Below are 27098 nucleotides of genomic sequence, written 5' to 3' on the forward strand. Positions count from 1 at the left end.
GATTTGTCCACTATGTTATTTTGTTCATACACATCAAGAAATGTAGTTGACAAATGTGGCTGGAAAAACTGTTGTATGTTAGCACAAGAAAGTCTTCCATTGTTTTTATGTGAAGCTGGCTTTCACATGAACTTTTTTTTTTAAGCAACCAATTCAATTCTACTATTTGACAGAACTTGGAAATCACAGATGTTTAACACCTAATATAAAATCAGTACTAAAACTTGTTACAAATTTAAATTGCTTCAATTTCTCCACAAAAACAGTTTTATGACTGTCATTCTTCACATATATAGTTTATTAAATATGAGAATCTGAACACATCTGGCATGTTAATGGGAAAAATTATTGAAACCACATGTGCACCTGATAGTTATTTCTTCCTATCTTAGGATAATAATAATAAAAAAAATCACTTCTATTTTATGTTCATTCAAATTTGCATTTAATTTCTATTTACATTCATTCAATCTGAAATCAAATACTTAATACAGTAAACTAAACACAAGATGAAAAGCAGAAAAGGTGTTACCCTCAAAGCACTCCTAATAAGGCAGCTGAAGAATTTACTCTGGTAGATGCAAAGCCAACTTGGGGTAGGAAAAAAAATAATAGTTTAAAGAGCAAACACAGATGAACCCATCTTTCAAATGTTACTTTAGATAATCCACTGATAGAATACTTGTGCTATAGTGGTAGATTAAGAATCACACATGAAGAATTTTGTATCAATCAGCAACAGACCACAGGTCATGGTGGAACAAATACTTTATGATTATTTTGTCCAGCTTGCTAGTGTCTACTCCTATGAAAAAAGGTAGATGTTTGGACATTGATGTTTTTATTTGAGGAATTAACCATTTCCACAGCCTCAAAATCCATTCTGCATAAATAGAACATTTCTCATGAGAATAATCTTAGATCTAGCCCTTGTAAGCTAGGAACCATATGACTAAGTAACCAAAATAGGTAGGTCCTATATTAAATATAAAATCCAAGGCTTGGGATATTAATACTATTGAAGATGCAGCTTATTTATAATCATTTATTTCTTAAAGAATGTTGAATTTATGGAGTATCATACATGCATTCTTCCCCCCCAATTACCTTCTATCTCAAAAAATAGTATGGAAGAATCCTTCTTGAAGGATTCAAATTAGTTAAGACCATAAAGGGGAAAAAGAAATAACAGTTTTCCTAAAAATCTGGTTCAAGTTCAATAATTAATACTTTACATTGTTAATCACAGCTGGTTTATAAATCCCAGTTTATTCTGTAATGCTACAAACCTTATAAAATCAAAATTAGTAAACTTCAGCTCTCAATGATTATATTTTAATTAAAAAACAGCATGTATAAAATAAAAAAATATCCTGTAATAGCTGATTTTAAAGAAAATAATCAAGTGATGAAAGAAAAACACTTAATCTCTTTATACACTTACCTGGAATAATCATAAAGAACCTTCTTAGAAACTCAAGACTAGTATTATTGACATATATTTTTAAACTATGCTTGGGTTTTTACAAATAAATATAGGGTAAGCCATATTGCATAGGTGTGTGCTTTCTGTCTGTGACACTAAAGTGGCACTTGACATGTTTTCACAGTCATAGTAGGAATATCCATTTATGAAACAATTTCTCAATAAACTTGCCACAGTATAGAAAATTAACTTCACTGAATGTTAAGTCTGAAAGACATTTGTGTGAATGGTAAGTGTGCAATTAATACTTTTTATGCAGAAAGTTACAGTGTTTGCCACTATTGCTGGCAGTACTAATTATGAAACTGGTTTAACTATGGGGTGGTTATAGCCAGCCAATCACAGTGCAAATGTTACTAGCAAATAGGACTGGGGAGGAATATTTTGGTGTAAAACTTTCACTGGAGTTTGGTCAGGCAGTCAACACTATAGTTAGTAAACACATTTGAAAACAAGTATCAGAGTAGTACAAGCCACTTACAGTTGGAAATGAAGCCTGTACAATCACCATAGCTTTTTGGGTTCTGTTTTTCAGACATCATAAACTGTCAGAGAACAAAGACCTGCACTTTAAGTACAATTTCTGCCCTTACCATTATTTAGTTTCTAATTTATTAGCTACAGTCATAAAGTTCTCAGTAGACTGCTGCAATAAGGGAAGAGGAGGTCTAGAGGGAATGATTTAAAAAAAAAAAAAGGCTTTCTGTCCGAAGATGAGCTGTTATCAATCGTTTCATTTATTGCCACAATTGAAAAGGTATATTTCCAATCATTTTTCATGGTTCTATTCTTGCTTAATGTCATAGGATTTCATCTTATCTCACTCGAACCGCCATTTAAATAAGCAAAGCTTTTTTCTGACTGAATTCAACATGCATAAATAATTTTATGGCTTGGATCCTATGGCTCAAAAAGGTTTGGAGAACATAGCAAGCAGCATCTATTTAAAAAAAATCGTAGGGTTGCAAAATATTACAAATTGACTTTGCACACTCAGACTGAAGACATTATAAAGGACAAACAAAAAGAGGTGGTAAGACTCAACTGCAACTGCATGATCATCTATTATACCAGTATGCACTGAAATAATATTTTTATAAAGCTCTGCAGATATTAAACCCTTTCACCAGCTAAAAGTCATGGAAACGCTCTCTTTAAGGCAGGAAGTATTTAAGAAAGGTAAAGTTACCTTTATTTTTATTCTTTGTACCTGTAAATCACTTATGTAGACTTTGTTACAATTTTCAAAAACATAGTGTTTTGTTAACATGTTTCCTAAATTAAGCCACTGAGTTCTCTTATTTTCTGTGGAAGACATTCATCAAAAGGCCATCAAATACTTTTACAATCAAAAAATGTAGCCCCAATATAGGAAAAAAAAATACCTTTTTTCCTTTTAAAACCGTTGAGGAAAAAATGTAAGGAAGGCAGACACCAAAAACAGTAAAAAGAAGTGAAACTTAAAACCTTACCAATTTGCTGTAAAGAGATTAGACATAGAGGGTGGACCGTGGCAACACCCTCTTCCCCTGGATCTCCCTCCTCTCTCTCTCACTTTGCCGCCCTCGATATGCATTTTATCCTCTCTTCTGTCCTTCTTCAGCCATAGGCTGAACACATTTGACGACTTGAACCAAATACTGGTATAAGGTGGCGATATTTTTCCAGTGCAATGCAGGCCCAGGATAAGGATGAATGTAGGACATACAACTTATGCCCATTCCAAGGCTTCCAGTTAAGCTTAGCACATAACAGTACTGCAAGTAGAAATGATTAAATAGATTTTTTTTTTCTAGTATTACAGACAGGTATTGCAGCTGGGTTACTGAAAATAAACCCCAAGTCCACCCCAATCCCTCAAACGAGCCACAGCTGTGGTTAACAATGATTCATTTGCATTTTTATTATTTCACCAAGAGAAGAAACAGAAGTTGTCTGGCTTTCTTCACACCAATAATTTCGCATTTTAAAGTTTGGGATGTTTTCCATAATGAGCTGAATCAAAAATCTATTTGAAAAATATATATTTATATAAAAAAAGATTCAGGTTGTTTGCACGTAAAACATCAATTGTTAAGTTTCTTTCGTCTTTGATTCCATGTTGCTGGAAAGTCTGACCAAGCTTGCATGCTAATTTGTCCTTAGTTGCAAGTATTACAGGCAAACTCATACTTTGCCTAATGAAAGGATAACCCTTCTTCGACACAATCAGAACTCAACAGTGATTCAGAAGCAACATCCTACCCTTAATACTGTCAGTTTCGAGCCATCAACATGAAAATCCTTGATAGGTTGAGACGATGTTGCTAGGAATCAATTAATTGATGTGCCTAAGAGTTCCGCAGTACTATTTTCACTTTAAGTTTTTTTGCACCATTGATTGATTTTTTAAAATCCATGTTTATTTTTCCTCTGTCCAATGTGTTCTACGTAATGACACTGACTCTTCGAGACTGTCATTTTGAGTCTTCTTGTTTCACCTTGCGGGATGCTCACACATCCTCTCCCCACCTTTTTTGCCTTAAATTCATTAAAAGCATTGCTCTGTCATAGATTCATACGCAGGTGTTCTGGTCGTTTGGAGATCATGGGAAAAGCTTGTTTTTTGTATGGCCCGGAGTTCGGCTGTCGTATTGGAAGTGGTGCTGAAGCTTCCCCACTCACCGTCACATCCATCTGCTCTATTCCACTTGTTTCCATTGGGTATTCCACAGGCGCCTGAGGATTTGCCGTGCTGGCTGAAGCACCTCTTCCCCAGAAATCCCCAGGAGAAAATTTGACAGGGCTTTAAGACAAGGAAGAGCTGTCATTCGTCTCAAGTACTATCTCAACAAGGAACATTTCCCATACATTTAAAGGGAGTGGGGTAATGTGACTTTTTTTTTTTTTCATTTAATTTCATTTTTGTGTGGATTAGCACAAAAGCAGAAGTTGAGCCATTTCTCCCCTAGATTAATTGCTAGTTTCCTAACTGGTCCCTTTACCTCTCTACTTGCCCTCATAAAACCATCAATGATACTTACTTTTTTAAAAAAATCATTTTCTCCCCCACTTAAAACAGCTGCTCATTGCATTTAAAATATTTCTCCAAACCTTTGCCATTCTCTTCCTCGCTCACCACACTTCAGGAATGTTGACCTGCCTTTCATTTCCAAGAAAAAGGCCAAGTTTTTTCCTCCCTTAGGGCTTTTGCATGAGCTGTTCTTCCACCTGTAACATCCTTGTATTTCTGTATTTTGTATGGCTAGCTATTTCTCCATGAATAGGAGTCCCCTTGTTATTTTTTGCATTCTAGTACCACACTCTATTTTTTTTTTCACATAGCATTTGGCGCTACTTGTAATTACATATTTTATCTCCTTCTTTATTTTGACTCTCTCTCACTAAACTGTAAGCTTCATCAGGACAAGGACAATTCCTGTCTTAATCATGTGTCCCCAGAATGTAGCACAACCCCTGGTACACAATAAATGTTGAATGAATGGTTAAAGAGTACACTTGCCAGTGCAACGGCTTATTTTCAGGAGGGGAGGTAAACTATATAGCATATTATCATTGATCAGTCACAGACTAGTCACTTGCAATATTGGAAGGTGTAGATGCTGTGCTTATGTCAAAGAGAATGACAGATCTTCCATTTATGTAACTTGGCATAAATTTCTTAAGCAATGCTCTTCCAGGTTAAAAAAAAGAATAACAAAGTCTGAATACCTGACAGGTGTCCGTGGGCTGCCAATAAATCTTCGAGGTGACCGGATTTTTGGTTCAAAGGAAAACTTTTCTTTCACGCTTTCAAGTACAGATGGAGCCACATACGTAAAACCCTGAAAGACAGTAACGGTGGACTACGGAATAGGATTCTGTCATATATGTCAAGAAAATGTGGTGGTTCAGTCTCTGACACACCAGGGCAATGATGTACACCTAAAGTCACCAATGTGGATATTATCCAATCTCCTCAATCTCGTTTCACACCCCGTTACCTTCTTTCCAGTCATTTCTTGAGGCACAGACCTCCAGAGAGCAGAATTCTATTGAGCCCCATATGCCAGCAAACAAAATTTCACTCTACTGAAAGGAGTAGAACAAAACAGGAAAATGTAGGCTCTACATTAAGATGTTAAATACGAAGATAAATGCAAAGAAATTCTAGTGTTTCTAGCCACATGCATATAAGCAACTAAGATTATCACCCCCAAACAGTTTCTCATTATTAGGCCAAAGTAAAAATAGAATTCTCTAACTTGGCACATGTGATCTTTCTGGTTTTATACCAATGAATGGATAGATTCAGATTTTCCTGATGAATAAGGGTCAGCATTGTGAAAACTTAATTTTAAGAGACAGTAATGCAATTTTGTTAGCTTTAGTTCTTTCTTGGACCTTGCTATTAGGCTACCAGCTGTCATTTATCTTGCTGTTCATGTTTATCCCTTTAACAGTTAATCCTGGGCTTCCCTGGTGGTGCCGTGGATAAGAATCTGCCTGCCAATGCAGGGGATACAGGTTCAATCCCTGGTCCAGGAAGATCCCACATGCCACGGAGCAACTAAGCCCGTGCGCCATAACTACTGAGCCTGCGCTCTAGAGCCCGTGAGCCACAACTACTGAGCCCACGTGCCACAACTACTGAAGCCCGTGCGCCTAGAGCCCGTGCTCTGTAACAAGAGAAGCCACCGCAATGAGAAGCCCATGCACCACAACGAAGAGTAGCCCCCACTTCCCGCAACTAGAGAAAGTCCACGCGCAGCAATGGAGACCCAACACAGCCAAAAATAAATAAATAAATAAATATTTTAAAAAACCCCCAAAAACAGTTAATCCTATACCTATCTTCCCTTCTATTTATTATTCTTGTCACTTATGAGTAGGCATTTGAGTTATAATAAAAAGACTCAATAAGGCTCTGGGTGAAGTCCTAAAGAGTAAGGTGCAATTCTGTAGAGCATATGCTTTGTTGTGACAGCTACATGTGGACTACGAAGGCCATTTCCCCACATGTTCTTGTGGGCTAAAGCTATAACTACCAAGAGGACCAGACTGTGCCTTAATCATCTTTGAATTTCCTTGAATTCTAATAGGAATTGAAATATTAATCGAACTGAAGTTACTACAGCCACAATCTCCAGATAAGTGGGCTGTTACTATTTTAAATTAATTTTAAAACAGATACACTTTGTGTACAGAATTCTGGCTACAACCTAACAAATGAATTGTTCTTGTATTCATTAGCTAGCCAATTTAAGTAATTAAGAAAAGCTCAACACGGACTTCCCTGGTGGTCCAGTGGTAAAGAATCTGCCTTCCAATGCAGGGGATGAGGGTTCAACCCCTGGTCAGGGAACTAAGATCCCACATGCCGTGGGGCAACTAACCCCACGTGCCATAACTACTGAGCTTGTGCGCCTCAACTAGAGAGCCTGCGTGCCACAAACTACAGAGCCCTTGCACTCTGGAACCCGCGCGCCACAACTACAGAGCCCACGTGCCCTGGAACCTGCGCACCACAACTAGAAAAGAGAAAACCCGCACGCCACAGCTAGAGAAAAGCCTGCATGACACAACGAAGAGCCTGTGTGCCACAATGAAAGATACTGCATGCCTCAACAAAGATACTGCGTGCCACAACTAAGACCCAACACAGCCATAAATAAATAAACAAATAAAAAGATCAGCAATACTTTAAATGGAATGAAAGCTTAGATACATAACTTTTGCCACCACAACTCTGGATTTCTTTGTAGTAAGGTGTTTCTAGACTTTTTTTTTTATGGGGGAAAACAACTGTCAAACTAGCTAAAACTCTGTAATGCCCAGTTGAAGAAAAGGTCTGTATGTTAAATCAAAGGTGTAAATTCCACATCAGTAGAAAACAAAATTCCACATCATGAGAGAAAAAAAGAAAGCAATGACACAATTAAAATGAATCATGCCTACTTCCCTAACTGATAAGAGATTGTACTAAGGGGGATACAGTAACTTTGCATCATGCTGACATAAATTTAACAACATGCGTTCATCTTTCCCTCTTATATAATTAAAATGCTATAAAATTATATTTTGCATGTATGTTCTTGTATCACCATATAATCATACATTTATAGAATTATTACTATTCAGTGTTGTTTACTCAAAAGCATACTGTACTATGGTGACTTAACTGTTATTTTGCCCATACACAATTTTTGTATTCCATGCTAACTTTAGAACTGACCCTCCACCCCCAAAGATACAACACTACTGTGGTGTGTTATACTGAGAGCATTATTTTTTAAAAAAAGTTTGAAAATTAAGTTAGTGACAAATCCAGTGAACTCAGAAACAAATAAGGAAGGAAAAAAAACTTCCAAATGATTACTTTCCCCATATTCTATTCTCCCTAGGGATAATCCAAAAAGAAATGACAAAGGTTAATGACAAATGACAAAGGAAACAAATGATATAAAATCGGGTAGATATTCACATGACATGTAATTATAGTAATAAAATAAGTACTAGGCAAATAATATGCAATGATGGTCATCAGATATAAACCTATCATTTCTGTTAATCAAAATCTAAAATTCTGTTTTTTTGTCTGAGGAGACAAGGTATAAATCAATACAGATACCTCCTCCTTAGGATTAATTTGCTTACAATCACATATGAACCAATATATTTTGATGTCAAATATTCACAATCAACAGGTTAAAAATCCCCTACAGACAAAAAAATCTTTAGCTGTTTCAGGAATAAAATAGTTACTATGAGCTCTTCTTCTACTGCTATGACTGTGTGGACTTCAGTTCAGATGCTGAGCCAAACATTTTAAGTCAGTGGGCTATTCAAAAAAAGGAATCATATACTCTGACTCTAATTGCTAAAATGGAATGCTGGATTATGAGAATGAGTTTTCTAACTTATCAACAAGTTATAAGGGGATAACTTTTAAAAAAAAAAGCACCTCAGGTTATCTGCATGAACTCTAAAGCAAGCAAACTGAAATTTTCTTATTAAAAAGGCGTTTCTTACTGAAAAGGGCCCATCCTCATACTTAAATTTCCCATGGCTACATCAGAAATTCTTTCACTTACCAGAAAGACCTGGTTGGCACTTTCACTGAGAGTTGAGTCATCTGGGCTGTCAACAGGTGTCTGACGTGTAAACTTTGAATCAAACTGACTCACATCCTCTTCAGATTGCTTTATAAAAAACAAAATGATTAGAAAATGGTGAACAGACTACATTATACATATCAATCAAATGCATTACACACATTAGAGAAGGCGCTAGATAGACCTCTTTTCTCAGGGTTTGACTGTAATAAAGTAGCAAAATAGCCTTAGCAGGCACAGATTGAAAAATAAATACAGGTGGAAAGTATCAAAGGTCAAACTACATCTTTAGTACACAGTTATCATTCCTATTAAAAATCTGAATATCTTCCCTTCTCACAAAGCTTCAGTGTGGCTAGCCCACTGGTGAAATCCCTTTTTAGAGACAATTTGCGCAGTTGGCAAATTTGTAATAAACTTGAAGCAGAGTTTAAACACAAAGCACATAATATGCTCTAGTTAAAGTTTCTTCCCATACCATATTTCATTCCTTTAAATTTCTCAAGGAGCAAAAGTAATATTCTACTCTGCATGAGTATATTTTCTTGTGGAGGAATATTATCACCCAGATCTAACCACCAGATCTGTTTCTTTAATTTCCTCTCTCTGGTACAACACCAGACCATGTGGTTGTGTGAAAAGAACCCAGCAACCGGGACTTTCCTGGCAGTCCAGTTAAGACTCCAAGCTTCCACTGCAGGGGGCACAAGTTCCATCCCCAGTTGGGGAACTAAGATCCCGCATGCTGCGTGGCCCAAAAAAAAGAACTCAGGAACCTATACAAAGAAGCACCCAGTGTCTAAAGATGGGAAAAACTGAACATCAATAAAAATAACTGCAATGAATTGAAACACAAATATGTTAAACAGCATGAGTTCATAATTATACTAAAAAAAAAAATCACACAATTCATTGGTCAATTTTGGAAGATGTTAGGGAACTAATTCATTATTTTGCAAACTGGGAAAGAAACATTTATCCTGCCTTTCCTGTATAAACTGCATCTCAGGTAACCAAACAACTGATACAAGAGTATCTTTTCACAGAACAATTCCACCTAATAAATAAAGAATGAATAACAGTATTAGAGTAAGGCAATTTTGCAAACCCCTAATGAAATCTTGGAACTAGGCTATAGATTCTCAACCTTAGCTCTTCTGACATTTTGGGCCTGATGATTCTTGCTGTAGGATGTTGTCCTGTGCATTATAGGATGTTTAGCAGCATTTCTGGCCTCTATCCCCTAAGTACCAGTAGCACTCCTCCCTAAGTTGTGACAACTTGTCTCTGACCTTGCCAAATCAACCCTGGCTGAGAACCACTGATATAGGCAATAATCAATGACCACTAACATTTTTTTTTTAACTGTAAGTATACATATCTTCTGATCAAAATATATAGTACCAAAAGTTTAATGTGAATCAGATCTAAACTAAACCTAAACTACCAGTTTCCAGAAATACAAGGAACAGATGAACATGGCTGAGGACAACATGGGGTTAAAATCAGCAAAATCAAAATGTGAGGAACCCTACAGGACAAATGGTCCAGTTTCTTCATTAAGTCCTCAAAGGAGGAATTGAGAGAGGATATCTATAGATGGAGAGACCTAAGAGACATAGTAACCAAACTACATACGTCTTGATTGAATCCTTATTGAAACAAACCAACAGGAAAAAAAAGAAACAATTGGGGAAACTGTCGTCTTTTTAGTTGTGATGATAGCACGGTGGTTATGTTTACGTTTAAACAAGATGACTTAATAATTTTTGAAGCTGGATAGTTGGTATATGAGGGTTAATTATCCTTACAGTTATGTACGTTGAAATTTTAAAGCAAGTCACCTTGTGCTCCAGGACCAAATAATCATCATCATTATCCTATTCCTTCTCCTCCACCATCATCTCAAGAAATAGAAAAAGAAACTATCTTTTCTCAAATTTTGATGGGAAAAAGACAAGAACTAATACGCTAACTCATTTACTCATAAACATATTGTTATGGTTTGAACTATGTCCCTCCAACAGTCATATAATGAAGTTCTAACCCCCAGTACCTCAGAATGTGACCTTATTTGGAATGAAGGCCATTACAGATGTAATTAGTTAAGATAAGGTCATACTGGAGTAGGGAGGGATCCTAACCCAATGTGACTGGTGTCCTTACAAAAAAGGGAAAATATGGACACAGATCTACACACAAGGAGAACGCCACATGAACATGAAGGCAGAGCTAGGATGATGTGCCTACAAGCCAAGGAATGCCAAAGATTGCCAGCAAACCACCAAAAGCTAGGGGAGAGGCATGAAACACTCTCTCACAGCCTTCAGAAGTGACCAACCCTGCCGACACCTTGATCCCGAACTTCTAGCCTCTATAACTGTGACATAATAAATTTCTGTTTAAGCCACCTAGTTTGTGATACTTTGTTATAGAAAAGCAAATTCAAAACAGGGTTGGGTTAAGCAAAACAAAACAAAGCAAAAAAACACAAAAGTCCTAAGTACTTGAGATATTTAATCATCTTAGGCAACCGACTTTAAACTAGTTAATATAGCCATCAATTGCTGCTGGCAGTAGTTCCTGAAAAGACTGCACAGAGGGACTTCCCGGGTGGCGCAGTGGGTAGGACTCTGCAGTCCCAATGTAGGGGACCTGGGTTCGATCCCTGGTCAGGGAACTAGATCCCACATGCATGCCACAACTAAGAGTTCGCATGCCACAACTAAGGAGACGCCTGCCGCAACTCTGGAGCCCGCCTCCTGCAACTAAGACCCGGTGCAACCAAATAAATAAATTAATTAAAAAAAAAACTGCACAGAATAAAGATTCTGAAGAGAGGATAGACCAAAGTTTTTGAACTATTAATAAATATAAATGTTTCTTACTGGTCTGATATTTTCTTATTGTAAAAAAGTGCCAGGTCCCTCAGATTATATGCTTTCATGAATACATACCAACAGAGGTTTAAAGGGGGGCTCTACCTTCCGAGCCAGCAGTTCTTCCCAGTTAATATGTCTGAAGAATGGATGAGCCTGGGGAAGAACAAAACAAAAGAGCAGGAAGAAAGGTTAAGGGGAACAGACTTCACTGGACTGACAAATTAACAGCCTATTTGAAGTTACCAATCACAAAATAAGCTATACTTATAAGCAACTACATATAACCTTCACAAATACATAAAATAGCATTATCTTCCCCACAAACCACCAAACATGCCAATCCCTACTTGAACTTCTCCAGCGTCCCCAGGACCAGCTCCAAGACGAGAAGCAGCATTTCTTTTCAGCAGCTTTAGGGAGGAAAAGAAACACAGTGATGAACCTTACCTAGTCAAATTGATTATTTTTCTTTATAGAATTTGCATGTGTATTTTGCCTTGCAAATGTATGATTTATTAATTACTTCTAAATATTGTTTGGGAATAAAAAGAAAATCTTTAAACAAATTTGTCCTTTGCCTGCAAAAACTGTAGGCTTTTTTGTCAACACCTGTGTATGATTCTGTAGTCAAAATGTATATTCAGTTCTATCTATTTGAATCCTAGTAGTTGAAGCTTATGATTTGAGTGCCTATTTTAGAACCCTACCTTTTTAAGCAGATCTCTGGCTTCTTGTGTGAGGTAGGGAGGCAAATTGAGTTTACATTTGAGGATTTTGTCAATTGTTTTCTTTCTATTCTCCCCAGTGAACGGGGGCTAAGAGTGGAAGAGAGTGAGAAAAATTAGCATAGAAAAAATCAAATTTTAAATAACAGAATTATCCATTTCCTGAATTAGTTACGCATAGAGATCAGAAATGTATGCTGTGATATAGGATGACTGCTAAAGACCTGTAGTTTTTGAGCAACGGCACAGAGACAATAGCAAGGTCCTGGAAGGAACTGGGTTGCCACCATTAACTTGGTGTGATAATGGGTGAGCCATTTGATTTTATGCTTCACTTTCTCCATTTATAAAATAAGGGCAGTATCTGTTTTATCTCTATTTCACAGGACCACAGGCCATGACATAGATCATCTAAATGAAAATATTTATAAAAGTACAGAGGCCCATAATACTACTAATAAAGCATCAGTAGTGTTAGATTTTTTAAAAATAACTTCATTGGTAACATTTTCAAAAAGCACAGGAAAGCTCTCTTGCTGTAATGACTTAACAACTACTCAGCACAGACCATAATACATGCAGCTTTTAACTGTGCACCTACTGCTCCAGTCAGCATGTCATACATTAATGCTCCCAGACTCCACCAATCCACAGCACGATTGTGGCCACTTCTCATCAAGATTTCAGGGGCCCTATAAAGAGAAAAATAATATGCCTAAAACATCCATTATTTGCCTATCATCTGAATTAAAATTTTTAAAACAAACAGAACCAAGTGCTGCTACAGAAAATTTAGCACACTATTATTTAAAACAGGTAAAAGTTAGCTATTATCCCCAAACCAGTAATATTTCTTTGAACATGCAGCTCACATGTATTCTATTGTTCCACAAAATGTGTGTGTGACTGTTCCGTCATGAATAGATTCTTTGCATAGTCCAAAATCTGTTAGTTTCACATGACCTACAATGAAAGATTATAAATGGTTATTCTGAGAATTCTATGTGCAATATTTGAATGTATCATACAAGACAATAATCTATCCTTCCATTTTACTTTTTCTGCCTTAAATTTATTTTTTGAGACATCAAGAACTAGCAAGGTTCCATCCATAAATGGGATGCTAAATAACCCTTTAAGGGTAGGGCAAAATTATCTTTGCCGGGGCTTCCCTGGTGGCCAGTGGTTAAGAATCCGCCTGTCAATGCAGGAGACATGGGTTCAAGCCCTGGTCCCAGAAGATACCACATGCCGCGGAGCAACTAAGCCCATGCACCACAACTACTGAGCCTGCACTCTAGAGCCGACGAGCCACAACTACTGAGCCCGCGTGCCACAACTACTGAAGCCCATGTGCCTAGAGCCCATGCTCCGCAACAACAGAAGCCACCGCAATGAGAAGCCCGCGCACCGCAATGAAGAATAGGCCCCGCTTGCCACAACTAGAGAAAGCCTGTGCGCAGCAACGAACACCCAAAGCAGCCAAAAAAAAAAAAAAATTATCTTTGCCAATGATATAATCTATCTAGTAAAGGTAAAACGAAGATGAGAAAAAGGTGAAAAACAGCTTGTCTAAGGCTCTAGCTTTACCTATACCAAGAATCCTTTACCATCCTGAGCAAGTAAGTCCTGCGAAAACTTGATGAAGTCTGGATTATGTACACAGAACATAAAAAAGATCTTCTGCATGTTAAACAAAGGTGTGACACTGTACTTCAAACATATAGCTCTTATCACCACGAACTGTGACCTGACAGTTCTTAAAACAGTCTTAGTCACTATAATAAGTTAGCTTATTCTGCCAATGCAGTTTGGAAAAAGAAATGAAACTGCTATATGGCATAGAACCATCATCTTTGATCCAGAAAGTGAAAAACTCATCACCTTACACAAAGAACATCTCAGTTCAAGTTTAGCTTTAATGAACTGTCATTAGCTATCCAGTGGTTCAGCAACCCCAGGGACCCTACTGTTCCAAGTTTATTTCGAGAAAAGAAAAGGCAATGGACTATTAACTCAAATGTAGGTGTGTACTTTACTCTGACACAGAAGAAATGTGACCTTTATTTTCACAGAGCCACCTGATACACTCAGGTTATGGATCAAAGAAGTTAACTAGTCACTTCCCTATCCTATTCCTTGCCTTAGAATTCACAATCAGAATCTAAATTTGTGGCAGTGGGGGCAGAACTGGGAGACAGAGAGATACATAGATACCCGTGATGTATGTGGTTAAGTACATTTCTCCAAAAAAAAAAAAAAAAAAAAAGGGAAAAGAAAGGAAAGCAAGAAACCCCCCACTATCTGAAACACTTATTCTGGCATCAGTTGTCCATAAACCATTTTCTGTACAAGAATTTAAAACCATTAACTACCTCTTGCATCATTCGATAGACATCTAAGGATCAGCAGCTGCCACCAGCCCCCAGATACCCGAGTTGGTTGGTTGCTCCTTTGGGATGTGAGTGAATTGCCAAGTCTAGCCAGCCCAGATTACTCTCACATAAGTTGAACTGTCTGTAGCAGCATGCAGTAATGATCAAGGCTCACTTTGCTCTAGCTATAGCTGCACAGAATATTAATTAGTCTGTCTGATTTTTATGTTTGTTGTTGTTGCAGACAGCAAGAATAAACTGATGCCTACTAAACATTTTACCTCCAAAGTTATATCAAATATTTTGGTTCAATTCTAATCCTTTCCTTTTTTAGAGCATTAATAAAATTTATCATAAAAAATATTGCTTCTAATACTTATGTATTTCATCAGTAAAGAAAACTCAATTTATAAAGTTAAGATTCACTTTCCAATTTAAGGAACCAACCAAAATTAGTATTTGGACTGGCTTCTGGCTCACCACACTTTATGTAAGGATTTCAAAAGAATGACAAGCTATAAAGAGTAAGGATTAAACCAGAAAAGGTAGTTGTGGCCAGTTATCCTCAATTCTCTTTCAATCTCATCAACCATAAGTACAAGTATCATATGATGCTATAAATTCTGAGGGAGGAATGTATAATAACTGACGCATAAATATGGGGCTTTGAAAATGACCATGACCTGTGTGGGAAGATTTTAAGATGATTATTTACTATAGAATTGTTTACAGTATATCTCCACCTTGGTGATTAAGCATGATATTCTCCGGCTTCAGGTCTCTGTAGATGATCCCCTTTTGATGTAAATGCCCCAAAGCCATGGAGATTTCTGCCAAGTAAAAGCTGGAAACAAAAGTGATTTAATAAAATTAAAAAGAGTAATCTACTCAAAGCAGTTTATGTATGGAGCAAAATTCCTTGAAAGAAATAGACATGCACCAAAGACCAAATTAGTGGGAGTGGGGGTGGGTATGGGGAAAAGAGATGGCATAGGATGCTGCCAAAAGGCATGGAGACATTTACGTTTCACTCATTTAGTGAAACTATAAAATGTTTTATTTCATCATTAGAACATACTGCTAAAATTGCAAAGAAGTCCAGAATATGCCAAACTGTCACTGGTCGTGTTTTGTTCTGTCTATGTAGGAACTAGGCCAATAGTCATCCAGATCAAAGCACTCCCACCCACCCCCAATTTTTAAATACCATAGGAAACAGGAACTTTGTTATTCTCAGAGATCAAGTCTTAGTTTCAAAAATACCTTATAACCTGACCCTTAGAAGCCCACGCATCCCTTACTTAATACAGCTGCATATTTATATACAGCTCATGCCCACAGTATCTGCCCTCCCTCTTGCCAGCCAGCCCACAACTATAAACTGTGTGACACTCAAATTTATCTACCTCAAAAGAATAAAGGGCTGAGTCAACCCTGTCTGGATTCGAAAAGCACAAGGCACTGCAATACTGGCTGCATAACAATGTTGCAATCCTGCAGATTACTCCAGGATGGAGAGGGTGTGTCCTAGAGGACTGAGGCAGTTTCACAGCCAGCAGGACCACAAACACAGCCTCCAACATGGCTCAGAGAGCCTCCTCCAAAAAAGGGCACTTCATCCCTAAGGCTCTTAAGTGCAGCTTCTGTGTTAGAAAAGGCCTGAAATTAAACAATGGAATGCAGTTTGGTAATTAAGGTAGAAAAAACATTTAAGTGTTTTCTATTCAATTAATGTGTAGGATAAACTGATTTATTGTTACCCAATTCTGTCATCTCACAAAAGGGTGTGTATATTTCTAATTTGAAGCAGATGCCATCTTAAGAAATATGAGGGTAGATCCCATCCTGGCCGTTGAATCAATCCACAGATGATAATGTGCAGGCTTATCACCTCCCTAAGACTGCACCTTGGGAACTGGAAAGTCTACAAAAAGAGGAGATGATTTCTGATACTTTCCATTGCTCCACACATAAAGTTTCACTGGAAAACCACACTCACCCAGAGCCAAGGCAGGCAGCTTACCAATTCAAGGAAAGAAAGCCCCAGTGAGAATGGTTCTGTTAGGAACTGGTGTGAAGAACGTTCCACCCAAAGCCTGGGGGCAAAGGAATGATGTGACCTCCAATAGCTGCCAAGTCCCAAAGCTGCTTCTCCCTCTTAGAGTCCTGAGTGACCAACTGGCTCCAGAACAATTTATTGAATCATCTGGCTGCCCGCAGTGGGACCAGGATTTTGCTTTTAATTATATGAATTATTACCTGAATCTATACAACCACAAAAATTTCACTTACCAGGCTGTGTCTTCCATAAATATTCCTTCTCTTTCTAACTGCATAAATAATTCTCCTCCTGTAAAGAAAAGAAAAAGACATTAGAAACAAAACAATCTTTTTTTTCCAACAATCCATTTCTAATGAGAGGGTTTGTGCTTTCCTTTTAGCCATAATTAAAAGACATCAACCCTTTAAAAATAAAAAAGAGATCCTAAAAATTACAGGTTTAAAACTAAGTCCTCAGGATTCCATTTTTAGCAGTGTTCTTATTCTTATGTGAAATATACAAGTTTTGGAATTCTAGGTTTTACATCTATAAACTTCAAAATATTTACAGATTCCAGACCTGCGGTTAAAAAAAAAATCTTGATTAAAGCTTCTCTAACATTTTACCGGCATACAGAAAAATGTTAGTATGTAATTAAACCATCCTTGCAAATTAGTGAATGCCCATATTCCACATTTTTAGAACTCTTAAACTGCATGAATTTGGCAATGTCCTTGTAAATAGTATGGCACTATTTGAATATCAAAATAAACAATGATAATAAAGTGTGATATCCTACTGAAAAATCTTAGAATCCATGAGTCCACAATGATGTAAATCAGTGAATAGATAAATGGAAAGCTCTTCGTTACAGCAGAAGGCCAATAATAAATGAAGAAGCCATGACGGAATAAGAAAAATCACCTGGCAATCATCATAGTTAATTGTTTCAGGCAAGAATCAATGGATGCTAAAACTGTATGTGAAAGCTTGATGAGAGATGAGATATTTAAATAATTTCAAAGTATCTCCTCAAGATACTTACTAATTACAAAAGGAAAATTTCACCAGAAAAAAAAAACTGGCAGACATCACCTTATACATATGATCAAAGTTAACATCAACAGTAATGGAACAAAGATACAAATATCATGTACCTCTTGCTCTGATACACAGAGAAGGATACAATGTCACTTCGATGGTCCTCCCAAAAATGCATAACCTGAATCTAATCCTGAGGAAACACCATATAAGCCCAAATTGATGCATTCTACAAAGTAACTAGACTGTACTTTTCAAAAATGTCAAGGTCATGAAAGACAAAGAAAGACTGAGGAACTGTTCCAGATTAAAGGAAACTGAGAGAGATTATTGTATTAATGTTAATATCCTATTTTGATAATTTTAGTACAGTTATGTAAGATACTGTCGTTAATTTCAGAAAAATATACATTGAAGTATTTAGGGGTAAAGGGAAATCATGTCTGTGACACTCTCTTAAATAGTTCAGGAAAAAAATTATGAATATATATACACATATATGTGTGTATATATACATCTATATACACACGTACATATACAGAGAGGGAGAGAAAGAGAATGATGAAACAAAACAATGTGGTAAAATGATAACACTTGGGGAATCTAGGTGAAGAGTACTTGGGAATTCTTTGTCCTGTTCTTACAACTTTTTTGTGGAAATCTGAAACTATGTTAAAATAAAGGTACAAGAAAAAAACAACAGTCACAAAAAAGTGACTAAACTCTGCAACTTTCTGTTCCATGTTACAGGCTATTGTGAAATCTGTTTTTCAGAAAACTCAAGTGTTTGCTGGAAATAGATACCTGTGATCTTGAAATGCTATGGGGTGCCACAAATTCCTAGGAGGGGGTAAGCCCTGGGAATGGTGGGTGATTTCCAATGTAAACTGCAAAATCTATCAATAAGACTACATTAAACAAAAAACTCTTCTGTTTAAAGATGCAATACCAAAAATACTCATTACCTTAAACAACACTCTAAGTTTTCCATGTCAGTTTAGAAAAAAATAAATCAGTGGTTTATTTGAATTATATTATCTTACCCAAGTGTAGTCAATTTGATGGCTATCAATTAGCTGTTTGCTATTTTAATTGATTACAATGGGATTAAGATAAAATATTACAGATGGGGAAAAAGACTTAACCTTTAAAGTTTCCTTCACATTTGTGTGCAAAAAGAAACATTTCGTCACATCTGAATTCCTTATGTCAATGTATTTGTCAATTTTAAGAACTATTTGGTCACGTTGGGAAAAAGCATTTTTCTATTGGAAAAAAATGTTTTGACCAAGTTTCTGGAGCTAATGCAAATAATTACACCAAGCTGTGTACTGACCGCTGAGATACTCAAGGATGAGGTAGAGTTTTCCACCAGTCTGAAAGGCATAAATTAAATCCACAATGAAGGGATGCTTTACTTCCTCCAGAATATTCCGTTCTGCTTTTGTATGAGCTGTATCTTTAGCATTTCTTACTATCATTGCCTAAAGGAAAAGAGATGATCTATAAGAACAAAGTAGTAGACATTTTTATTCTATAGTAACTGGAAAATCTATTTTGTGCTTTTCTTGCCAACATTAAACTATTAATCATAGTTCCCACTGGAGACTGAGATAGGGGTAATGGAAGACATTCACTTCTTATATACATCTGCACTATTTGGATTTTTTGTAGTAAACATGTAAATGAAAACCTAAATAATCTGTTTTAATGTAAACAGATCAAATTTATTCATATATTCACTAACTGTTGAATGTCTACTATTTTATAGGCTCTTAACAAGAAAGCAGAACCAACAGAAGGAGTCTCTAGCCCACAGGAGCCCAAAGTCCCAGGGAAGAGAGATGAGTCAATGGAGCTAAGCACAAGGTGCCATGGGAACTACATCTGACCTGGCAAGAAGTCTTCCTGGAGGTGGAGATACCTAAGCTGTATCATAAAAAGTTATTAAGATGAAATGTAGGACTTCCCTGGTGGCGCAGTGGTTGAGAATCTGCCTGCCAATGCAGGGCACACGGGTTCGAGCCCTAGTCTGGGAAGATCCCACGTGCCGCGGAGCAACTAGGCCCGTGAGCCACAATTACTGAACCTGCGCATCTGGAGCCTGTGCTCCACAACAAGAGGCCACGATAGCGAGAGGCCCGCGTACCGCGATGAAGAGTGGCCCCTGCTTGCCACAACTAGAGAAAGCCCTCGCACAGAAACGAAGACCCAACACAGCCATAAATAAATAAATAAACAAATACTTTTTTTTTTTTAAAAAGTAAAATCTATAAAAAAAAAAAAAGATGAAATGTAGAGGGTAAAAAAAAAAAAAAAAAAAAAAGGCATTCCCAGTGCAAAAGAGACTTGACAGGACAGGACATGTCTAGAGGATCTATAAGTAGTTCAGTATGGTTAGAAGTGGTTAGGACATGTATTAGGCTGGACATATAGGAAATGGAAGGCCTGGGCATCTAGGCAAAGGCATTTGAATCTTATTTTAGAGGCAGAGGAGAAATGCTGAGGTAAGGTAAATGAATAACCTTTGGCTTTAAGAAAGACAGTTCAAGTAGCAGTGTGAAGTTTTAGGGAAGAAATTACACCAGTTAGAAGGCTAGTAAACTAAGCAAGAAGTAAAACCTGTAACTAAGAAAATGAAGGTGGGGAAAAAAAGGGGAAAAGTGCATCATTAGCACTCGCTGACTAATGAGATATGAGAAGAAATGATGATACCATGGTTTCTGTGTAAGTAATGGTATCATTCAATAACAGGAAATGGAAACAAAGAAAAAAGTTTTGGGAAAATGATATATGGCTTTGGACATGCTAAGTCTTAAATTCTAAGTTCTTGTACACCTCCAGTAACATGAAAAAGCATATATACGTGGTCATTAGTTGCAGTATTATTTGTAAAAGTGAAACATTAGAAACAACCTAAACGCCCATGCATAGGATACTGCCTGAAAACCCTGCGTAAAAAAAGCTGTAAAAAGAATGGGGAACATCTCTGAAAGCGAGGTGCAGAAGAGCACACATGGCACAGCAGTATACGTAGTATGCTACCTTTTGTGTAAAAGTGGAAATAAGAATGTATATAATAGGTACATGCTTATATCTGCAATAATGAGCACAACTAAATTAAGCCAAAAGCTAATGATACAGGGAATTCCCTGGCGGTCCAGTGGTCAGGACTCGGCGCTCTCACTGCCAAGGGCCCAGGTCCGATCCTTGGTTGGGGAACTAAGATCCCACATGCCATGTGGCGTGGCCAAAAAAATAACATAACATAACATAACATAAAACATCCCAACAAGAAACCTATTTAAAAAAAAAAAAAAAAAAGCTAATGACAGTGGAAAGGCAGGAAAGGGAATGGGACCTCTGAGTAAAACCTGAAGGGTTTTATCATTCATTTCTTTTCTTACCTAAATCAAATATCATTATTGTGATTATTAAATTCTGAACCATGTTAATGTTTCATACATTTCAAAAATAAAATTAAATCTGGATGGGGGAGGGAAATAAAATTGAATACAACAGAAATACATAAATTTAATTGACTATTACTTTGATAATTTTACCACAAAAGGAAAAAAAAGATATTTAAATAACCTTACACTGAACATTCTTAGTGACATATATGTAAGCATAACAAAAATTGCAAAAAAATCTTAAACCACACTTAGTAGGTTTGTAGCTACTCATAGTATTGGTATTATAATTCTCAAACTATTCTGCATATATTGTACAACTAAGCAAATAAGTAAATGTACTGACGTTGTTACCAGGCTTTTCTCACTGTGGAAAAAGAGATGCAAATGTAGGCTGAGGAAAGAAGTACCCTACGGAATTGGACTGAAATTAGGAATATCAATATGAAGCCATGATTTAAAACAAAAACAAAACTTCCTAGCTCTGTGTACTGAAAAAGCCAGAAACAATGAGACTTCAGTAGCAAAAAGTATAGCTTGGCACCCAGATCTTGGTTTCTCTACCAAAAAAACCAGGGTTCCATGGAGAATCAGATGGTTCTAGGCCAGGGTCAGGGAAAGTGCAAGGTAAACCTGGAGCACGCTATTATACAGAAAGTAAGGAACTGCTCAAAAACTAACAAGGGTATATGTTGAGAGGACACAGAAGCCATCTTAATAGAGCTCTCTCTAGCAAAACCTGGGAAAATCTGTGGACCAAAATTTGAATAATGAAAGAAATGGATAACACACTGAAAAAATGTCTGTACTATTTTAAAAAATTAAATTTAAAAAAGCAAGTATGAAAAGCTCTTCTTTACAGAAGAATGACAATATAGAAAAAAATGATAAAAATAGAAAAGTCTCCATTTTATAATCACCAGAGTATTATCTGATTTGGCTAAGAAACAATGGATAATAAAACCATTGGGTGTAGAAGATTATTAGGACACAATATTAACACAATCTCTTTCATTCCATAGATACTTTATAATTACAGAGGGAAAAAGCTATCAGTAAAATGGGAAGTTTGGTGGACACCACCTTAACAAAGTGATCAAACTCAGTCTCACCAAATAATGAGACAGACTAACATTATGTGCTTCCTGAGCCCATGCACTGAGGACACAATGCTCCTGTAAAATATTCCTGCAGAAAGCATTTAACCTAAATTTAAAATTTAAGTGTTTTCATGAGGAAACAATGAACCATATCCAAATTAGGGATATTCGGCAAAACAAATGGCCCAGATTCTTCAAAAAATGTCAACGTCATGAATGACAAAAAAGTAAAGGAAACTAAAGTAAAAGAAACTAAAGACACAGTACTCTACAGTAAAGGAAACTAAAGACACAGGACTACTCAATGCAATGTGTGACCCTTGATTAAATCCTGGATGTTAAAAACAAAACAAAATAGCTATAAAGGAGATTATTGACACAACTGGGGAAGTCTGAGTATGGACAATGTATTAGAAAACAGTATAGTATATCAATGTTAAATTTCCCAAATGTGACAATTACATTGTAGTTATGTATGTAATGCCCTTATTCTTCAGAGATACATACTAAAGAATTTAAGGGCGAAGTGCCATGTCTACAAATAACTTTCAAATTGTACACCAAAAAAATTAAAACTTTGAATATACACACACATACATACTGAGAGAGGAGAAACTGAGGGAGGGGCAGACAAAGAAAATATGGCAAACTTAACAATTGGTTATCACTGTACTATTCTTGTAACTCTTTGGAAAGTTTGAAAAATTTCAAAGATACATTATTTTTTAACTGTTCAGGAGGTTTGAATTTTTTAAATAAATAATTTTGAGAAAGTCTGAGAAGAGGCCAAGAAGAGAAGATGAAGAAATAGTAAAGAAGAATCATAGAAGTCAAGGGAGCAGAGTTTCAAAATGCTGTGGTCAATAGCTTCAATTTAACAGAGAGGTAAATTAAGGATGAGTTAAGTAAAGACCACTGGATTCAGCAATTAGGAGATCACTGGTGATGTAGGGGACAAGCATTTCATCAAAATAGAGTTGTGAAGTCAAAATATAGTGAGTGAAAAAAATAATAAAACATGACTTCTCAAGAAATTCAGCTATTAAAGGCAGAGACTGGAAGCTACAGTAGACCTTGAGTGAGGAAAGGATTTGTTTTCTAAATATGGCAAAGACATGAATATATTTATGGAAAAAAGAGGCAGAAGTGACAAAGACCCTGAACAGGCAGAAACTGATGGGATCCAAAACATAAAGAGAGGGTTTAGCCTTGGAAAGAAGGAGGAACACATCTCCCACTAAGCCTGTAGAGAGGGAAGTAAAGACAGGTGAAAATGTAGACAATATGGTACTGGGGACAAGGATTAGAACAGGAAGTTGAAGGGAATCATATCTGAGAGCCTCAAATAGAAAGAGAGGCAGTCTGCTAAAAAAAGAATAGTTGGACTGATAGTAAAGGCTCTAATAGTTGTAGAGAATGGAAGGAGTTGTCTAGGGACATTTGGTGAGTCCTAAGCGTCCACATGAGTTCAGGACTACAAATTTGTCCCAGTAGCCATTTAAAAGTTTGTGTGATTTCTGCCAGTGATGTTCAGTAACTGAGATACAGGAATAAAGGAGCATTAACAAATAAACTGATTAGATTAGAACTTTCCTGAACATAAGGTCAATGGGATAGCAGGTGACTGAAGTGGCAGATCATGTTGATTAGGCTAGATTAGGAATAAACTGAAATTAGAACGGGCCTAAGAACTTGAAGAAAAAACAGAAACATCAAAGCACTAAAAGGGCTTAGGGCCAAAGACCAGGCATTGTGGGAATAAATAAGTGAGAATGTTACTGCTCTATTACAGTCCAATGTTTCAGGGGTGGAGGATACAGCTGCGGGGGCTGGTGAAGTGGAATGGAGGTGAATGCTGACGGAGTTGGGATCAACAAGGAATTAGAAGGCTAGGCAATTGATTACTTATTTAGTACAAGGACATGGAAGACACTAGGGCAATAAGACTTGGGAGTGGGGGAAAAAAGACTGATAAAAGATAAGAAAGTAGTATAGGTTTAAACCTCAAAGTAGAAAAGGTTTTGACCAGAGTAGAGGAGAAATTGCAAGGATAAGCTTATCAGTTCTTCCCTTGAATTACACAGTGAGCAGAGCGAGAGGAAGAGACTACATTTGTCTCAAGTGCTAAATCCTAATGTCTAGCAAAATGCCTGGCACATTGGCGAGTCTCAGTTGGTTCAATAAAAGAAGGAATGTGGGCTTCCCTGGTGGAGCAGTGGTTGAGAATCTGCCTGCCAATGCAGGGGACATGGGTTCGAGCCCTGGTCTGGGAAGATCCCACATGCCGTGGAGCGGCTGGGCCCGTGAGCCACAACTACTGAGCCTGTGTCTGGAGCCTGTGCTCCGCAATGGGAGAGGCCGCGATAATGAGAGGCCCGCGAATCGCAATGAAGAGTGGCCCCTGCTTGCCGCAACTAGAGAAAGCCCTCGCACAGAAACGAAGACTCAACACAGCCAAAACTAAATAATAAATAAATAATAAATTAATTAATTAAAAAAGAAGGAATGAAAGAAGTATGACCAATCTGTGAGTTACAAGCCTTTGGCCAAAGGTTCTAAAATTTACAGTGTGAGCTGAACTAATGCCATGGGCAATAGTATTTTGCTTCCAGAGTACATTTTTGTTGCAACTGGTAGGGTAGAGAGATAGTTGTTGGAAACAGTCTTTTCCTCAACTTTCCACCATGAGCAAGTACACAAATGGGACCATTCTCATTATGAGTAAACAATCCCAGAAGTGCTAAATCCAGACAGATTGTCCAGATGTAAGCAACTCATTTAAGACAAGGGGACACCTGGTTTATTCTGATTTCATCTTTAAGGCTAGAAAGAGGTATATTCTTACCACATACTCAGGTCAAGAGGGTTAGTACTCTGCTTCAAGGATAACAAAATCAAAAGAAGAAACTCAACGGGAGTACACAGTCATCTTACCTAGGGATTTAGAAATTAAAACCTTGGACCTAACCCTAGCAACCTTTTCACTTTCATTATGTTCTGCTGTAAGCTTGTTTTTAGGAACAGCAAGGAAAGAATGAGACAGTGTTCTTTGCTCAAGGAAAGAATCTAGGCAGGCTTGGGGAAAGCAAAAACCAACAGTGGGAAGGAATGGTAACTAAGCAAAAGGAGAGGCAAGCAAGTTAGGTTTTAGATGCCTGGGCACAAAAAGGAAGCCTGACAATTAGCAGTAATGAGGTCTATGGATTTCCCAATATACCACGCCCACTCACCATCAGTATAAAAAAAAACCCCAACACCCTCTTCTTTCCATTAAAGATACCACCCTCTTCTTTCCATTAAAGACACCAGTGCCAGAAACATACTTCACTTAAGATATAATTATGGAGACTTCCCTGGTGGCACAGTGGTTAAGAATCCGCCTGCCAATGCAGGGGACACGGGTTCAATCCCTGGGCCGGGAAGATCCCACATGCCACAGAGCAACTAAGCCTGTGCACCACAACTACTGAGCCTGCACTCTACAGCCCACGAGCCACAACTACTGAGCCTGTGTGCCACAACTACTGAGCCTGCATGCCACAACTACTGAAGCCCACGCGCCCTAGAGCCTGTGCTCCGCAACAATAGAAGCCACCGTAACGAGAAGCCCGTGGACCGCAGTGAAGAGTAGCCCCCGCTTGCCACAAGTAGAGAAAGCCTGCGTGCAGCAACGAAGACCCAGCGTAGCCAAAAAAAAAAAAAAAAAAAAATTAGGAAGTCATTTGTACCACTTAAGTAAAAATCAGGAAAATAGGACCAAAATATTACAAACGCTATAATTTTTTTAAAAGTCATTTTGATTGTCTTTTAATATAGTTTTCTACTAAGATTTAAGACAGTGAGCTCTTTTCAGAAATCAATCCCAAACAAAAAGAACAAGAAACCAAACAGACATAATCCATCTTCAATAAAACTAAGAAACACATGTAACTCCACATCTCAAAAGGTGAAGACAGAGTGGGGATAAAGCAATAGTGCATGACTTAGTATACTGGGGTATGATCAAACCTAAATGCCTGCAAAGAGGCATAACAAAAGAAGTTGAATCCATCTATAGAACCCTAGCAGGGTTGAAAAATTAGAAGCAAAAATAAAAGGAAAGAAAGGAAAAAAACTGGAATCATTAGGGACTGCAGAAGGCAGAAGGTGGAGCACTGAAAACAGAGAGATTATCTGAAGGTCTCTATAAGGAACAGACAGACCAACAAGATTCCCATCCCCACACTAACCAGCCAGGGAACTACCTCTTAGAGAGATGTAGTGTCCAGAAAAAAAAAAGAGTGAAGGATCAGATACAGAGTACAGTGCTAAAGTAAAAACGTGACTTCATTACTTAGCCATAAAAAAGAATAAAATAATGCTATTTGCAGCAACATGGACGACCTAGATATTATCATACTAAAGCGAAGTAAGTCAGACAGAGAAAGACAAATACCATATGATATCACTTGTATGTGGAATCTAAAATATGACACAAATAAACTTATCTACGAAACAGAAACAGACTCACAGACGTAGAGAACAGACTTGTGGTTGCCAAGGGGGGCAGTGCGAGAGGGATGGTTTGGCAGTTTGGGATTAGCAGATGCAAACTAGTATATATAGGATGGATAAACAACAAGGTCCTACTGTATAGCACAGGGAACTCTAATAAATATCCTGTGATAAACCATAATGGATGAGAAAGAATATATATATGCGTGACTGAATCACTTTGCTGTACAGCAGAAATTAACATAACATTGTAAATCAACTATACTTCAACAAAATTAAAAACAAAACAAACAAAAAAAGTGACTTCAGTGAAAATCTGGTGTTGAAAGGTGAGATCTCCATCTCCTCTCTGTCATCCAGCTCCAAAATGCTTTTTCTAGGCAAGAGAATAGAGGATCTTTCTCAGTACCAACTGATCCACACCAGAAAAAAGACCTTCAGACACTG

The 27098-nt window shown here is 37.3% G+C and overlaps 1 protein-coding gene across 4 annotated transcripts in view; it reads right to left on the reverse strand.

The window, feature by feature from the left end:
• Window positions 1-2653: 2653 nt before the first annotated feature.
• The window catches only part of RPS6KB1 (ribosomal protein S6 kinase B1), a 36298-nt gene continuing 11853 nt past the window's right edge, over window positions 2654-27098 (reverse strand). Inside the window, exons 5-15 of one of the 4 annotated variants that reach the window (XM_007190281.2) lie at window positions 18981-19128; window positions 16855-16912; window positions 15306-15406; window positions 13060-13150; window positions 12789-12879; window positions 12170-12277; window positions 11810-11872; window positions 11538-11615; window positions 8560-8667; window positions 5198-5310; window positions 2654-3243 (exon numbers count right to left, since the gene is read on the reverse strand). In XM_007190281.2, coding sequence (XP_007190343.1) covers window positions 3228-3243; window positions 5198-5310; window positions 8560-8667; window positions 11538-11615; window positions 11810-11872; window positions 12170-12277; window positions 12789-12879; window positions 13060-13150; window positions 15306-15406; window positions 16855-16912; window positions 18981-19128 — 975 coding nt within the window. In that variant the 3' untranslated portion in view covers window positions 2654-3227. Of the gene's footprint in view, window positions 4272-5197; window positions 5311-8559; window positions 8668-11537; window positions 11616-11809; window positions 11873-12169; window positions 12278-12788; window positions 12880-13059; window positions 13151-15305; window positions 15407-15998; window positions 16222-16854; window positions 16913-18980; window positions 19129-27098 lie in introns of those variants that run through there. The other 3 variants (XM_007190279.2, XM_007190280.3, XM_057536687.1) reach the window with 3 other exon arrangements.

This window comes from Balaenoptera acutorostrata, chromosome 20, assembly GCF_949987535.1.
Source record: "Balaenoptera acutorostrata chromosome 20, mBalAcu1.1, whole genome shotgun sequence".
In the NCBI taxonomy this organism is placed as follows: Eukaryota; Metazoa; Chordata; class Mammalia; order Artiodactyla; family Balaenopteridae; genus Balaenoptera; species Balaenoptera acutorostrata.